Source organism: Rutilus rutilus (genome assembly GCF_951802725.1).
Source record: "Rutilus rutilus genome assembly, chromosome: 19".
NCBI classification, from domain to species: Eukaryota; Metazoa; Chordata; class Actinopteri; order Cypriniformes; family Leuciscidae; genus Rutilus; species Rutilus rutilus.
Window position 1 is genome coordinate 35,648,377 of NC_140232.1, and position 18,474 is coordinate 35,666,850.

The 18,474-nt window shown below is 43.8% G+C and overlaps 1 protein-coding gene across 5 annotated transcripts in view; it reads right to left on the reverse strand.

The window, feature by feature from the left end:
- The window catches only part of dmxl1 (Dmx like 1), a 55,948-nt gene that overhangs the window by 1,032 nt on the left and 36,442 nt on the right, over nt 1-18,474 (reverse strand). For 3 of the 5 annotated variants that reach the window (XM_084389131.1, XM_084389132.1, XM_084389130.1), the window contains exons 29-45: nt 17,855-17,976; nt 17,479-17,721; nt 16,179-16,384; nt 15,371-15,525; nt 14,801-14,886; nt 12,972-13,173; nt 12,224-12,341; nt 11,957-11,992; nt 6,607-6,693; nt 6,210-6,331; nt 4,732-4,870; nt 4,390-4,450; nt 3,140-3,267; nt 2,966-3,043; nt 2,072-2,163; nt 1,284-1,336; nt 961-1,178 (exon numbers count right to left, since the gene is read on the reverse strand). In XM_084389131.1, coding sequence (XP_084245257.1) covers nt 961-1,178; nt 1,284-1,336; nt 2,072-2,163; nt 2,966-3,043; nt 3,140-3,267; nt 4,390-4,450; nt 4,732-4,870; nt 6,210-6,331; nt 6,607-6,693; nt 11,957-11,992; nt 12,224-12,341; nt 12,972-13,173; nt 14,801-14,886; nt 15,371-15,525; nt 16,179-16,384; nt 17,479-17,721; nt 17,855-17,976 — 2,146 coding nt within the window. The remainder of the gene's footprint in view (nt 1-960; nt 1,179-1,283; nt 1,337-2,071; nt 2,164-2,965; nt 3,044-3,139; nt 3,268-4,389; nt 4,451-4,731; nt 4,871-6,209; nt 6,332-6,606; nt 6,694-11,956; nt 11,993-12,223; nt 12,342-12,971; nt 13,174-14,800; nt 14,887-15,370; nt 15,526-16,178; nt 16,385-17,478; nt 17,722-17,854; nt 17,977-18,474) is intronic. The other 2 variants (XM_084389133.1, XM_084389134.1) reach the window with 1 other exon arrangement.

The window sequence follows — 18,474 nt, forward strand, 5'->3', positions numbered from 1 at the left end:
ACTCACACTAATACACAAATCTATTCTAATAAACATTTATTACAATAAATAAAAATGAATTACGATGAAGAAATAATAAAATAAGGATTAAACTGAATAAAAAAAGAAATTCTTTAAAAAAAGACAAACTAAAATCAAATTGATTAACAAGTAATGTATTAAAATAAGAAAAAATGAATTACGATGAAGAAATAATAAAATAAGATTAAACAAAAATTGCGTCAAATTAAATAAAAAATTATTTAAAAAAAACTTTAAAATAAAAAAAGATTAAAATAAAGACTAAAACTTATTTGAATACAAATTGATTAAAATGAATAATAAAAAATACGATTAACACTAAATCTGTGATCGTCTTGGTCTGTCGACACGCATCACAACTGACGGATCCGACACAAATACACATCATGCATTTAAAGGTGCAGTGTGTACATTTCAGCGCATCTAGTGGTGAGGTTGTGAACTGCACCCAACAGAAGTTACGGTGGCCGACAGGAAGTGATGTCGTCGTCTGAGACAGCAGAGAGTAGCCAGTTAAACAAAGAGGTTTCTTTACAAAGATAAAGTAAGAAATGATGTTTCCTTAATTATTCAGTAAAACGATGTTATTGCGAATGTTATTGTGACTTGTTCATCATTGTGTCAGTGTTTTATTCGCTGACTTTAGCTGAAGCTTCTTTACACGAAGAACAACATAGTGACAAAACGCATTTGTCCGTTCAGGGCCACCGTAGAAACATGTGGATGTAAGCGGACCCGCGGTGTGTGTAGAGAGAAATGCCTCATTCTAAGCTAATAAACACACAACGGTTCATTATGTAAGATCTTTATACACCACTGAGAACACAGTTATGTGTCTGATACTGCATTTCTGATCCTCCTGAATATTACACACTGCACCTTTATTAATATTCCAGGATGCATGTATTCCCCGTGAGTGAAACATGAGTGAGCACAGACCTTGATGTTGCCCTCGGCGGATCCGCTGATGAAGCTTCTCTCGGTGCTGTCCACCGCCAGCGCTTTCACCGGCGAGTCGTGGGCCTGGAAGCTCTGGCGCTGGATCCTCAGACTCAGATCCAGAACACTGATCCAGCCCTTCCTCCCTCCGCTGAGCAGAACCTGCTGTTTAGAGGCCAGAGCCAGAACCGTGGAGCCCGACTCGTGCACGCTGAAGGCTGAGCACACACACACACACCCCACTCAGATACACTCGCTCATACAGAAGAATCGTGTCTGAACGCGTGTGTGTGTGTGTGTGTGTGTGTGTGACGATGACTTACCGTGAACCAGACTGAAGGCCGGCGTGACCAGCGTATCCCACAGACACACGTTCCTGTAACGGGAGAGATCAGCAGTTCTGGGACAGGAACATCTACTTCTGATGACTTTCATCAGCTACAATATTTATATAACAGACCTCCTGAGATCTGCAGTTAATATTTCAATTTAACATATTCTCTGATGTCAGATGTCACATGACTTTTTTATGATTTAACTAGATAAAAAAGTTTGTCAATACAAACTCTGTTGGCTTGAGAAAGTCTCAGTAGTCAATCACTTTATCCCTTAAAACTCTTTCTTCATATGTTAAAATATCTTGAATGTAACTCGACACCCTTGCCTCATTTAGTATGCGCGGGTCTATGGATATGCAAATGAGCCCCGCCTCCACTCACTCCCTCAGCTCAGAGATCCACTGGTTGACGATCACACGTTGATCTGATTGGTTACAAGGTAGTTTGTGACGTCAGAAACACCAGTGTGTGTTTGAGACTGTCTTTGGTTCACTGCAGTTTTAAGGAGGAAATACTCAGCAATGCTGTCGACTTATGAACTTACACATGCTTTGTCTTAAAGCAGATTTAAAACACCACATAGACACATAAACAACATTAAACGCTGGGTTTACACCACAGGGGGACTTTAAGTTTGAAATCATTTTGACGTGTCCAGAACTGAGGCGGACGGAGAGGTGACGAACAGAGCTTTCTCAAGCCAACACTATCATGATGTTCTCATGGACTGGAGCGGCTCAGCTCTCGCTGCTCGTCAGATCTCAGACCTGTACCTGTTGTCTGAGGACAGGCCTGCGGTGGCGATGAGAGACGACGAGCCCACAAACACAAAGTCATTCGCCGTCTTATTGTGACACTGAAGCGTCTGGAGGAAAACAGAGGAGAATATGATGAGGAAAACACTGAGCATCAGAAAGAGCTTTATTCCCCGTCCACACACACACACACACACACACACACACAAGCTTCCAGCACACACACAGACACACACACACACACACACACACACACACACACACACACACACACACACGCTTCCAGCACACACACACACACACACACACACACACACGCTTCCAGCACACACACGCTTCCAGCACACACATATAAATACAACAAGACAAAAATTATTCCGATTATTCTTCACTAGTGTGATCAGGACACTATAGTTCATTTCTGTAAGTGAGGAGAGCAAAATAAACTATGACATATTATACCCAAATATTCTTCATACCAGTAACAATTTGGACCAAAAATGATTGGGACACTTTGAGCTGATCATGTTTTGCTGAAGTGTGTTTTCTTTAATTGCTAATGCTCTTTTTACACACAGACTGAACACAATGAAGCATTGCTTGGTGATTGGTTGAGCTAAACTGGTATTATCTAATTGTGTAGTTAAATTTAACAGCTGACAGATATTCAACATAATTCATGTGTGAGACAGTCTAACAGAAGGACGGACAAAACCAGTCAAATATCCACTGAGTTCTGCTCATATTTTATTACCATTTTCTAAACTATAGCGAATAAACTGATAATGTGAGAAATGTTGAAGATGTCTGAGTAAATGTAGTTTGACTGTATAAAGACAGAATAAACACATGTACAGTATGATGAATCCACAGGTTATTGCAGTGAACAGTTAGTGATGCGGTGTGATGTACCAGATAGGGTTTGTGTGTGTGTCCTGAAGTGCTGGTTTGCCAGAGGCTGAGCGCTCCATCCGCATCCACGATCCCAAACTGAAACACACACACACACACACACACACACAGAAGAGCTGGTTAACACACGCCGCTCTCTGGCTCGGTGTCTGCGCTGGGTTTCGGGCGACGCACCTTATTGCCCTGGTAATTGAAGCGTATTCTGGTGACCCTGGTGTTCCCGGGACTCCTGAAGCAGGTGATCTGCTGTGAGTGACCCCACTCGAACATGCGCACGCTCCCGTCCTGCGCCCCCGTCAGGTCTACACACACACACACACACACACACACACACACACACGTTGAGCATATGCTGACATATGGGAGTAAACAAACTACAAATGTGACCCTGGACCACAAAACATGTTAAAAACAAAAGTCACATGGGTCAATGTTTTTAAATTGAGATTTATACATCATCTGAAAACTTGATGTTTGGTTTGTTGGGATATTTGAACATCTGGAATCTGAGGGTGCAGAAAAATCGAAACATTGAGAAAATCGCCTTTAAAATCGATTGTGGTGCATTAACTCACAAAAATACCTGATTTATATATTTACGGTAGGACATGTACTAAATATCTTCATGGAACATGATCTTAATATCCTAATGATTTTTGGCACAAAAGATAAATCTATAATTTTGCCCCACACATGTACAGTTATAGCGATATCCCCGTGCGACTCGAGACCGCTGACGTGATCCAGGGTCGGAAATGTCTTTGGAACAAAAAAGCATGTTGAAGTGCACTAACTGAAATTCAATGCAGTGCATTAACAGAGCGTTAACATTAACCCCTTACACCCTGAAGACATCTGAATTATTCCACACTTTTATAATTCATGGTCTCATTTGATGAATAGAAAACCTTTCAAAGCTTGAACAAAATGGATTTGGAGCCGTTTGGAGAACAAAACATGACAAAACACCTGAAAATGTAATGCATTTTTCCCCGTCATTTTTGTTACTATTCATGCGTGACATGATGACTATTAGAATTAATCTATGACAGGTCATAAAATCAAGTTTGTATCTGAGCAAAATTGTATGTTAATATCTCAGAAGTTATGGCATTTGGAACCTCTCAAACAAGTCTGAATATTTGGGAAATGAGAATATAGATTCTATTATATTCTATTATTCTATTATAAATTTCTAATAATGAAATTGTGTGGTAAATGCTCTCAATTGAAATATTCAGATATTAAACATACAGCCATGTTGGATTTCAGCCCCCAAAAATGTAATGCATTTCTAATCCAATTACTGCAATTCAACAAGTTTTTAGTTTCGGAGACATTTGTCATTAATTCGCTTCCATTCACACAGAATACGTTGAGAAGTGGAGCAGATCACACCGGATGGAGACGAGCCGGGGACTTACAGTACGGGAGTGTGGGGTGTGATGTCATCCGTCTCACGTTGTTGATGTTTCGTTTGATGAGCTGCGTGAACACAGAAGAGAGCATGAGATCGACGGGGTTAAAGCGATCGTGGCGCTACTCTCCACCAGTCTTCATTCTGGCAGCAAGTTTTGTTTAGTCGTTAGTCTTTTTACTAAAATGTAATTTAGTTTTAGTCAGTTTTTATTTGTTGGCGAAAATGTCAATAGATTTTCGTCACAGTTTTTGTCATTCAAAACTGTTTTTTTAATCGTCTCGTTTTCATCTGTGAAAAAATGTCGTATGACGAAAATGATTCGTCACCGAACATGAGCAGAGCTCACCACGGCGGCTCCTCTGCCGGTCTGCAGGCCGCCCAGCCAGGGCATGTTGATGGGCGTCCCGGGGCTGCTGTGTGTGTAAGGTGTGCTGCCGTGCGTGCTGATGTCGTCCCGCGCGTGGACCACCAGGAAATCATCCGTCCTGCACACAACACAAGCTGAACTCACACCTGCGACCCACAACTGATCAGGGCTCTCATTTATAAAACTGTGTGTAGGATCCTCACTAAAAGTGTGTGTGCGCCCTAAAGCCAAAAAATATTCAGACTTATAAAAGTGTGTGTACGCCAGAATACCCTTTACAATCCCAGTCAGAGGAAGATTGTGTTCACATGCGTCTCCTCCCCGAAATAACCATATATGAGCTTACAACGCCTCGGTTTACTATATCCTCATCTGCATACGCATATTCATCCACGTGATCCCATGTTTAACGGCACAAGACATTAGGAGACTACGAGATACGGATGTGAGTCACATTACATTGATAAAAATCATTTAGTAGCCGATCCTCGCCTTGTTTTTGAATAAATAAAATCAAATAGTATAAAATACATTTCAGAGAAAGTTTTTCTCAATCTTTTCCACCGGCCAAACAGTATTTTTAATTGCTTTATATTTTTAATGTAAACAGATTGTGCATTATTGATCATTATTTGCGTGAACACATTTCCTCAGGTCACGAGTTCTGCTGTTATCAAGCGCTAAGCAAACATTAACACACAGCATTCCTCAGGAAAAGTGTTCAAAAGAAGCGCATCCACTACTAATATTATTTATAATATAACTTCTCTGTAATGATTTGATGTAATTTAAGTGCTTAACTCCATTAATGAGCATGGCATATTTAATCTAAATGTGTATATCAGATGTAAAACAGAGTTTAAATCGTTCTTTTATGTATTTAAACGGTTATTGTGAACATGCACTGTATTTATGATTAGGACTCATAATGAGGATTAAAGTGGTTTTCCTTCATCAGTTCCTCAGATCATCATCGGTGTCATTAAACTGCTCCGTCTCCAGAGTGTTCGTACGCATGGATCAGAGTTTACTTACAGATGCACACATCTTCTCGTCAAGTGTGTTTATAAATCACACCTCATGCGTCAGTAGAGGGGTACGGCTCGTTCAGGGCCTGTTTGTGCGACGGTTATAAATGAGGCCCTGGACACGATCACATGACTGTACTGTAACATGCGTCTCACCCTTTGAAGTATTCATTACTTCTATGAGCTCATTGTTTCTGCATTAAATTATTGCATTGTTTAAATTAATACATTTTTAGCTAACTGTCATTTGTATATGTACATTTCTGAAATACACAACTTACACAGTTTCCTCTGACATCAGATCACTGTAAACTGTAATGTGGTCTCATGCATATTCTGTAAAGCTGCTTTGAAATTATGTGTATTATGAAAAGCGCTGTACAAGTAAATGTGAATTGAACTGAACTGAATTGAATTGAATTGAATCACCCTTTGACCTCGGCCTCCGCCTCGTCGTCGATCCACGTGAGCACCTGAGTGGCGAGGATTGAGGACACGTCGAGCTCCTGGATGTCGTGTGTGGAGGCGATCACTAAACAGTTACGATTGGCCTGGAAGACAAAGCCAAGGCAAGTTTATTTATAAAGCATTTCATACACTGGCAATTCAAAGCGCTTTACATGAAAAGGAATTAAAATAATCACAAAATAAAAAGCAAGGAGAATTAAAACAGTTATAAAATGAATTAAAAGAGTAAAAAGATGATGCATAGATAAACTTCTCATCTGGTAAAACCCCGGTGTATCTCCCAGTTTTACTCTGAGAGTCTCTTTATACTTCAGAGGTCAGAGGTCAAACCCAACAGCAGGACGTCCCGCAACTGCACCTTATTGATGGCGAACGCCGTGATGATGTCAGACTCCTTGTGGATGATGCGAGCTTTTCCTCCTGGATATCCCAGATCAGCCTCGATCTGCGGGAGAAGCCAGACAGTGACATCAGAGGGGCAGTGACATCACTAACGCTCGTCAGACGGGGCAGTGACATCACTAACGCTCGTCAGACGGGACAGTGACATCACTAACTCTCATCAAACGGGGCAGTGACATCACTAACTCTCATCAAACGGGGCAGTGACATCACTAACGCTCGTCAGACGGGACAATGACATCACTAACTCTCGTCAGACGGGGCAGTGACATCACTAACGCTCGTCAGACGGGACAATGACATCACTAACTCTCGTCAGACGGGACAGTGACATCACTAACGCTCGTCAGACGGGACAGTGACATCACTAACTCTCGTCAGACGGGGCAGTGACATCACTAACTCTCATCAAACGGGGCAGTGACATCACTAACGCTCGTCAGACGGGGCAGTGACATCACTAACGCTCGTCAGACGGGACAGTGACATCACTAACTCTCATCAAACGGGGCAGTGACATCACTAACTCTCATCAAACGGGGCAGTGACATCACTAACGCTCGTCAGACGGGACAGTGACATCACTAACGCTCGTCAGACGGGGCAGTGACATCACTAACTCTCGTCAGACGGGGCAGTGACATCACTAACGCTCGTCAGACGGGACAGTGACATCACTAACGCTCGTCAGACGGGGCAGTGACATCACTAACGCTCGTCAGACGGGGCAGTGACATCACTAACGCTCGTCAGACGGGGCAGTGACATCACTAACTCTCATCAAACGGGACATTGACATCACTAACGCTCGTCAGACGGGGCAGTGACATCACTAACGCTCGTCAGACGGGGCAGTGACATCACTAACGCTAGTCAGACGGGGCAGTGACATCACTAACGCTCGTCAAACGGGGCAGTGACATCACTAACGCTCGTCAGACGGGACAGTGACATCACTAACGCTCGTCAGACGGGGCAGTGACATCACTAACGCTCGTCAGACGGGGCAGTGACATCACTAACTCTCGTCAGACGGGGCAGTGACATCACTAACTCTCGTCAGACGGGGCAGTGACATCACTAACGCTCGTCAGACGGGGCAGTGACATCACTAACGCTAGTCAGACGGGGCAGTGACATCACTAACGCTCGTCAGACGGGGCAGTGACATCACTAACGCTCGTCAGACGGGGCAGTGACATCACTAACGCTCGTCAGACGGGGCAGTGACATCACTAACGCTCGTCAGACGGGGGACAGTGACATCACTAACGCTCGTCAGACGGGACAGTGACATCACTAACTCTCGTCAGACGGGACAGTGACATCACTAACGCTCGTCAGACGGGACAGTGACATCACTAACTCTCGTCAGACGGGACAGTGACATCACTAACGCTCGTCAGACGGGACAGTGACATCACTAACGCTCGTCAGACGGGACAGTGACATCACTAACGCTCGTCAGACGGGACAGTGACATCACTAACTCTCGTCAGACGGGACAGTGACATCACTAACGCTCGTCAGACGGGGGACAGTGACATCACTAACGCTCATCAGACGGGACAGTGACATCACTAACGCTCGTCAGACGGGGCAGTGACATCACTAACGCTCGTCAGACGGGGGACAGTGACATCACTAACGCTCATCAGACGGGGCAGTGACATCACTAACGCTCGTCAGACGGGACAGTGACATCACTAACGCTCGTCAGACGGGACAGTGACATCACTAACTCTCGTCAGACGGGACAGTGACATCACTAACGCTCGTCAGACGGGGGACAGTGACATCACTAACGCTCGTCAGACGGGACAGTGACATCACTAACGCTCATCAGACGGGACAGTGACATCACTAACGCTCGTCAGACGGGACAGTGACATCACTAACTCTCGTCAGACGGGACAGTGACATCACTAACGCTCGTCAGACGGGGGACAGTGACATCACTAACGCTCATCAGACGGGACAGTGACATCACTAACGCTCGTCAGACGGGACAGTGACATCACTAACGCTCGTCAGACGGGACAGTGACATCACTAACGCTCGTCAGACGGGACAGTGACATCACTAACGCTCGTCAGACGGGACAGTGACATCACTAACGCTCGTCAGACGGGACAGTGACATCACTAACTCTCGTCAGACGGGGGACAGTGACATCACTAACGCTCATCAGACGGGACAGTGACATCACTAACGCTCGTCAGACGGGACAGTGACATCACTAACGCTCGTCAGACGGGACAGTGACATCACTAACTCTCGTCAGACGGGACAGTGACATCACTAACGCTCGTCAGACGGGGCAGTGACATCACTAACGCTCGTCAGACGGGGCAGTGACATCACTAACGCTCGTCAGACGGGACAGTGACATCACTAACGCTCGTCAGACGGGACAGTGACATCACTAACGCTCGTCAGACGGGACAGTGACATCACTAACGCTCGTCAGACGGGACAGTGACATCACTAACGCTCGTCAGACGGGACAGTGACATCACTAACGCTCGTCAGACGGGACAGTGACATCACTAACTCTCGTCAGACGGGGGACAGTGACATCACTAACGCTCATCAGACGGGACAGTGACATCACTAACGCTCGTCAGACGGGACAGTGACATCACTAACGCTCGTCAGACGGGACAGTGACATCACTAACTCTCGTCAGACGGGACAGTGACATCACTAACGCTCGTCAGACGGGGCAGTGACATCACTAACGCTCGTCAGACGGGACAGTGACATCACTAACGCTCGTCAGACGGGACAGTGACATCACTAACGCTCGTCAGACGGGACAGTGACATCACTAACTCTCGTCAGACGGGGGACAGTGACATCACTAACGCTCATCAGACGGGACAGTGACATCACTAACGCTCGTCAGACGGGACAGTGACATCACTAACGCTCGTCAGACGGGAATCTCGACTATATGAATAAAAGCACATACGCTTGTACATATACGAGTTCTATGAGACATTATGAGACTATACGAGACATTCTCTAGTAAATAAATACATTTTAAAAGTACAATAATTCTGATGAAATGCAAATATAAATTTGTCAAATGACAACAATTGTTGTGATTATAATTTTAAGCAAAATAATCGTAGGTAACCATTACGCAGCATGACGAAAATATGACTACATTTTCTTTGACTAAGACTAGAGTAAATGCCCCGGCTTTTAGTCGACTAAAACTAGACTGATGAAAACAGGGCAAGGTCGACTAAATATGATAAAACCTAAAAAGTACATTAGACACAGGACTAGGACTAAATGTTAAAATAGCTGACAAAATGAACACTAGAGTGAACGGGTGCACAGCTCATCTATCACACGTTTAAAGACTCTTTATAAAGGCCTTCCTGTCATGAGCTTCTGCTAGAGGAGAATAATCTGTGGAACATTCACTAATGTTCAGTGTTCACGCTTTAAATGCAGGAACATTAGATCCTCGAGCTGCAGAATATGCACTCAGATTAACACGGAAAACACATCTAGGTCAGGACTCGATGTTCTCGTGCCATGCGTCTCACATCTGAATGCGAGTTTGCAGTGAATTGTGGGGGATCGACACTTTCTGACCAGAGGCCGGTTTGCATGATCAGCTTAGACTAGTCTTACACTTTAGTCAAAGACTGGTCATGAGTCAGATACATAACAACATAAGACTGGTCTAGTGTGAATCTGAAAAGCAAGGCTGGTTAACCCTTGACTGCAACAAAAACAAACAAGCATGTTGAACTGATTTGCCTTCTGGGCCGAAATTCAACATGATTGTATATTTTCATTTATTGAAAACATTTCACATACAATTTCATTATTAAAAATTCAACAATAAAGCGAAATAAAATTGCCTGTCGAATATTACAGGTGGTGTTTTTAGAGAGTCTGGAAGGTGAATATAGATTAGTGAATTTTTAATAATGAAAATGAAATAACTGGTCAAACTAGTTGGTAAGACTTAAGCTGTGTCCCAAATGACGCACTATACACCATGTACTCTCCCATCTAGTGTTTGAGTTTTATAATGTTACTTTGAGATTTTTCTATAAGGTTATCAAGTGCATGACGTTTTCAATACACCAAACTGAATTGTTTGGCTGGGGGGGTTAAATAAGTGCATAATTTCACACTAATCGCTCTATTTATATTATGAAATGGCATACAATAGTGCATAAGAGAGTGAATTGGGACACACCAACAGTCTTAAGGTCTTGATGCGACATGACATGAGGGTTGAAGGTCACGTATCCCAGCAGTGATGTTCATTTCTATCATTATTTGATGTTATTGCTGAAAGTTTAACACATTAAATTACGATCTTCACCGACAACAGCAGCCTTAACCAATCACAGCACAGATACTTGTCTTTCAGCTCATGTGACCGCCAGCCAGGAGTGAAGCACTTTCACACTGGAGTGTTTGTTGTGTTTTCTCCCTGTGTTCGGTTTGGTTAGGCATGTGTGAACACTTGTGTGTGATCCGCAGCAAAACCACCGCTCAGAGGCCGCCCGAACGAGATGTCTCGGTTGCAAACGAGCTGTGGTATAATACGAGTGTAGTGTATAATTTACCGCGGTAATGACGGATACACTCGTCTAGTGTTTGCCTGTCTCGAAAGTTACAAATAAAGCCGAAATCAGCTAAGCGAACTTGTCAATTATCTTGAAGGAGAGGAAATGCTGACCAATAAGAGGACAGTTGTACTTGCATGTGACTTGCCTGAACACGTCTGTACGCTCACTGCAAAAAATGCTTTTCTTACTTAGTATTTTTGTCTCGTTTCCAGTCCAAATATTAAACATTTCTTAAATCAAGATCCATTTACTAAAGTAGTTAGCGAAATGATCTGCCAGGGTGAGAAAAAGAATGTTAATTCAAACAGAAACAAGATTATTTTTCTGACCCCATTAGCAGATCATTTCGCTTGTTTTAAGCAAAAACTCACTTCATTTTGATTAATTCCATTGGGAAAACAGGACATAATATCTTTTATGAGCATTTTACTACTTTAGTAAATGGATCTTGATTTAAGAAATGTTTGATATTTGGACTGGAAACAAGACAAAAATACTAAGAAGAGCATTTTTTGCAGTGCTTTGAAACATTGCCTTGTGAAAGCGAACCGAACCAAGAAGAAAATGCAACATTGTAACAAACTAAGTCCCTGTTTCAGAACAAAGCAAACGATCTATAGGTGTGAAAACAGCCTTAAAGAGCCTTCATTGCAGATCACATGACCAGATGAGGATCATCATTATCTGTCTGTTAGATACCTGGTTGTGTGTGGGATCCAGCAGCACACTGTCAGTCTCCGGATGCAAGAGTTACGATGAAACATGCAGGTCAATCACACACATCACAATCCACCGTTAGACGGTTACTTACACAATTACCACACGTACAACACAGGTTAACAAATATTAATGACATTACAGGCATTCATGGATAAACAGACTCGAGCGGTCGTTACGCACACCATCAGCTGACGGTGAACGGGAGTATTTAAGGGGCATTCTGGGAAAAAGGGCGAGCACACATACCTCGTTCAGATCTCGTTTCTTAGTGAAGATGTTTCGTATGAACGTTTCCTGGACCTCCTCCTGTTTGACCAGATACAGCCAGAGTCGCTTCACGGGCAGAGCCGAGCGCCGGCGAGACCTGAGCACAGAACACAGCACTGACTACACACACGTGCACTGGGGCTAACATCAGCACACTAGCGCTGCACGATTAATCGCAATTTACAATCACGCTTGCACCGAGTTGGCTCATCACGATATTGAACTGGTAAAGGCTGAGATCATTAGTAATGTGCAGCTTGTCAGTGACGTACGGCTCAGGAAACGCGGCTCACTCTGAAAGCACTGAGTTCGAGTCGCTTATAACGCGCATTTGAAAAAGCAACACGTGCCAAACATCTTTCCAGACATGAGAAGCATTTATGAACCTCTAGTCCAACAAACGACATTTAATAACATGCTTTTCCTCCAAACTCACTTCATGAGGACAGCTGAGCTCCTCCTGTGAGATGATGAGCTTCTCACACAGAATAAGGCAGTCGTGTGTTTATTACTCATGATTAAGAGTGTGTTTCAGTCTTCTGTTTATTCAGAGACAGAGAGTGTGATGCTCATAGGGGTCTCCTGGAGTGGTGTGTGTTATCGTACTTCTGCAGGGCATATTTGGCCAATATATAAATAATCGCCGTCTTTGCCAAATCGTGTGCGGTTTCATTGCGATTACTCGTGCAGCTCTAGCGTGAACACACACATGAGCTGCGTCCCGTACCTGAAGGGTGTGTTTGAGGGCTCGAACAGGGCCTTGTGCCGCAGGAGCGCCGGCCCCGACGACACACTCTCGTCCAGGAGCTGCGAGGAGATGAAGTTTGATGGAGGACCTCCGAAGATCTCCAGCCTCTTGAGGAGCAGCGTCTCCCATCGCTGAAGCGTCTTCAGAGCCGCGTGACACAGCGGAGAGCACACGGGCAGATCTGACACACACACACACGAACACACACACACGTTACATGACACTCCAAACACATCATACTATGTCCAAAAGCATATTTCACTAGGGATGGGGCCGATCCGATCCAGTATCGGTATCGGGACCGATACCAGCGTAATTCACGTATCGGATTTTCCTGATCCAACCTGCGGAGGTATCCGATATCCATGAGTCATGTCTGCACTTTAACGTTGTCTGCTGAAATTACTCCAAAAGTGATTCCCACCGGCTAGTCTGCTAGCTGGCTGCAAACTGCAGAATGGATTTCCTGAACGGAGGCGCGGCTCAATGAGACAGAGTTATGAGACACGCCCCTGCTCAGGAAATCCATTTCGCAGATTGCGGCTAGCCAACAACGTCCGCTGTGTGGAAATACTTCACACTGGAAACACCGCAGAGCAAGACAGCAAAATGCAATGTTTGCGAAGCCGGAATTCCGAGCTCTTTGAAGCTCCCTCGCGTTGTACAACACAACGAACGCAATCAAACATTTAAAAAAGCACCACGTTACTGTGCGTTCACACCAAACGCATCAAATTTGCGTCTGCGCGTCTAGTTGGACGCTTGCATATTTTGAATCCATTTGCGCGTCCAGAGTGAAATTGACGCGCATAAAAAGCAAAAGTTTGAAGCGAAATTGATGAGTCTGAGGCAAAATCCGCTTGTCTGTTTGCAAGATGGCTGATTTTGATCGAGCATTCATCGAGAGTTACTGCATCGGAGCGAGGATCACCCTTCGTGTGTGTGTAAGATGTTTACACTTGCACTTTTCTTATATTTCAACACTCAAGTATTTTACATTTTGGGAATGTAATAAATATTGACATGACAATTAATTTGAAACCTTTATAGTTGCATATTTGTTTTCAGAATGGGATTTTTCCTGTTAACAGTATTTCCTGTTTTTCTAGTTTATTTCAGCATCATATAAAATAAACAATAATGATAATAATAATAATAATATTAAAGTAAACACAGCTCTGGTATCGGAATAGTATCGGTATCGGCCGATATCCAAATTCAGGTATCGGGATCGGATGTGGAAAAATGTGGATCGGTGCATCCCTATATTTCACTATATAAGAAATCGTACATCATTAGGAAGCTTGTGTCCGCTACAGAATAAAGAAAGGTAACTCCTACTTTTATCAAGGCTTATTGTGTATAAAGGGATAGTTCACCCAAAGATGAACATTAGCCCATGGTTTACTCTCCCTCATCCTAGGTGTGTATGACATTCTTCTGTCAGACGAACACAATCAGAGTTATATTAATAAATGTCCTGGCTCTTCCCAGCTTTATATAGCGAAGCGATGCGTTTGTGTAAGAAAAATATCCATATTTAAAACTTTATAAAGTAAATCAGTAGCTTCCAGTCGAACGAACATACGGATTCCCCTTCAGTGTACAGCGCAGCTTATGCGAGTAAAGCGACGCACAGCTGATGTTCACGCATCGCCATGTACACCTAGGGGGAGTAAATCATGGGCTAACTTTCATTTTTGGGTGAACTATCCTATATATAACTATATAACTGTGCTTAGCATCATCCACGTCGCGTCCCACGTTCTCTAAACATCATGCGTGTGCTGCAGTTAAAGGCTCATTACCTAAGAGGTCATGACCTGTCGTTGGGTAGAAGGTCTTGAGGTTGAACTGCACCATCTGCACCATCGCCAAGCGCATCAGACACCAGCTGCACAGGAACATCATCACATCATTACATCATCACATCATCACAGGAACATCATCACATCATCACATCATTATATCATCCCATCATCACATCATCCCATCATCACATCATCACATCATCACATCATCACATCATCCCATCATCACATCATCCCATCATCACAGGAACATCATCACATCATCCCATCATCACACCATCAAATCATCACATCATCACAGGAACATCATCACATCATCCCATCATCACATCATCCCATCATCACATCATCCCATCATCACAGGAACATCATCACATCATCCCATCATCACATCATCACATCATCCCATCATCACAGGAACATCATCACATCATCCCATCATCACAGGAACATCATCACATCATCCCATCATCACAGGAACATCATCACATCATCACATCATTATATCATCCCATCATCCCATCATCACATCATCACAGGAACATCATCACATGACTCTCAGCTCACCTGTACGAGCTGCTGTTGGAATGTTCTGGCAGTGGAGAGTTGGCATCAAAATAATCTCCATCGTCCTCATAATCATCCTCATCCTCCTCATCCTCGCTGCCTTGGCTTTCCTCAGAGTCGTACTCCACTCGGCTGGCGGACGGAGGCAGGTACGGCTTCACACACACACACACACACACACACGCACACACGCACGCACACACACACGCACGCACACACGCACACACACACACACACAACACTTACATTAAAACTAGCTGTAAATCCCTGATAACTCCCAGGCACTAACTCTCAGTTATAATTAAATGCACTGGGTGGCGCTGTGGCGCATGTTAACAAGTTGACTGTATTTGATCACATAATGTTGTCGTCTGCCTCGCAAAGTCTGAATTACTTCGATGAAAATGATCTTACAAAATTGAATCACTTTTGATCAAATGAATGAATGAAACTGAGTTATCATAATATCTCCACAATGAGAAATCACATCATCCACACAGCCGTCGCCTGAGGAGAGGCGTGTCCATGTCCCCGAGCGCAGGCGAGCGCAGCTGAACACGAGTGAGCCGAGAGGATCTTAACTGTCAGATAGATATAGATATACATACATCGTTCTCTGTCTTGTTTCTATAACGGTGCTTTACGACAAAAACGTAAAAAATAATGTCCTTCTCGTTAAACGTCATTTAAATAAACAAATATTCGATTCTTATGAGCCCAAATATTCGAATATAATATTTTCAAAAATGCCCCTCCCTAATGAAAACATCTGCAAGATATCAGATAAGCCAGCGATGTAAGCTCATACCTTTGCGATGAAGTAGTCCCAGATGCTGAGCTCAGGAGGGATGAAGCACTCCTTAAACACGGATGTTTGCGGCTCCGTCTCGGGTCTGGGACTCACGGGACCGTCGGGAATCTCGGGATTCTCTCTGGAGTTACTGCGGGATGAACGTAACCGGAAACGCCTCTGCTTTCGCTCCGCATCTTCCACTGAGTCACGAGCGTCAGGAGCTTTAGTGAGCAACACACAGCAAAACCCTTCAGCATCACTGGAGCTCAACACTGAAGATCATAACCTGATCATCGCCATAAGACATACTCAACAAATGACACGTTAAGTGATCAGACTGCACATAAAACAATTAAAAACATGCACTGCTAATTTCAAAGTACCCCTATTATGCTATTTTAAAGGTTCTGTATTTTGTTTAGAGTCCTACAACAGGTTCTCATGCATCTAAGCTCAAAAACACATCTCGACTTCAGCATCAGCTCTTTTCTCTCAGTGTCTGAAACGCTTCGTTTGAAGATTCAGTCTCTCTAAGCCCCGCCTCTCTGAGAGATGCTCTGCTCTGATTGGTCAGAAAGCAAACGCTCATTATCATATCTGAATCTCAGCTCTTGATCACAGTGATACGAACAGTAACGATGGCGTGGGTTTCACCGTATCAATCTCAGAAAACAGCGTCTTCTCGACACGAACAACACAAACCAAACTCTTCCAGTCTCAGATAAACTAGTGTTTGAGGGCGGGGCTAAGAGACGCTGATCAGCCAATCAAGAGGTGGGCATTATGCAAATTAGCTACAAGCCTGCTCAGGTTCATCAGGAAATGAGACTGAATTACTGACGACTCGATTCAGTTCAGAATCACTTTCTTTTAGGAGACAAAAACTCAATTTATGAGCAAAAACTCACTTTTATGATGAATAGAAACTTTGCAGAGCTCTTACACTCACAAACAGCTTTATTACACTCTATATAACAGGTCTAATCCCAGAAAGCATCATAACGGCACTTTAAAGGGATAGTTCACCCAAAAATGAAAATTAGCCCATGATTTATTCACCCTCAAGTCATCCTAGGTGCACTTCTATGATGGACAGATGCACTTTTATGGACTTCAAAACACAAACAGTCATTCAGTGCCATTATAAAGCTTGGAAGAGCAGGACATTTATTAATATAACTCTGATTGTGTTCGTCTGACAGAAGAGTGTCATATACAGCTAGGATGGCTTGAGGGAGAGTAAATCATGGGCTAATGTTCATCTTTGGGTGAATTATCCCTTTAATGGAGACACAAACACAGAAGAGAGTAGCACCTGTGGGTGATGTGGGTTTCTCCGGCACGGGAACTCGAGCGCCGCCGCCGAACACGGCGACCCAGAGCTTAGCGTTGAGCGGGTGCGCGACGATGCGGAGCAGCTCGTGTGTGGAGTGTGTGGCCAAGCCGTGGACGAACAGGCTGAGGAACACGGCGCTCAGGATCTCACACAGAAGCACTGAGAGACCGGGCTGGTTCTCATCAGAGGAGGCTTCCAGCAGCCGCATCAGGACACTCACACCTGCACACACACACACACACACACAGATCAGTCCAGAGTCTCGAGATGACGGTCAGACACTCACACCTGCGCGCACACACACACACACACACAGATCAGTCAGGGGTCAGAGGTCACAGAGACTGGGCTTTACCGGGCCACTGCGCAGGGGGAGTGTTGGGCAGGACGGGCTCCTCCATGCTGACGCTCCTCACTGGGGGCTGATGGGTAATCAGGACGCTCTGGTACGTGATGCCCGTGAACGGGTTTACATGGCTGATGAAAAACAGATATCAGACAACCATCAAACATGATCGTACAGGTGCTGGTGCTGGTGCTGGTACTGGTGCTGGTGCTGGTGCTGGTGCTGGTGCTGGTGCTGGTGCTGGTGCTGGTGCTCTTCACAAGTCGGAAATTACAGAATCTTTTTCTTCTTTTTTTGTCAATGAAATGAATGTACTATATTTTAGTTTGATAATGCTTTTAATTTAATATTTTGTATTTTTAGGGGTTTTTCTTATACTAAACTATATTTACGCTGTATTTATAATCCAGTTATTCACTTTTTGAGCATAGACCTGAAAATGTAATTTCCAACTTAAACTGGTAAATCTTGAACGCTTTAGAGCGACAGACTGAAGTTTGATCTCTTCTCAAAGACGACACTTGGCAGATTATTGATGAAGTGACAAAAAGATTAAAAAAGTGAACTTAAAAAAAGTTACAGAATTTTACGTGTATTGTTATGAAAAATGCAGAAAAATACTATTTTCA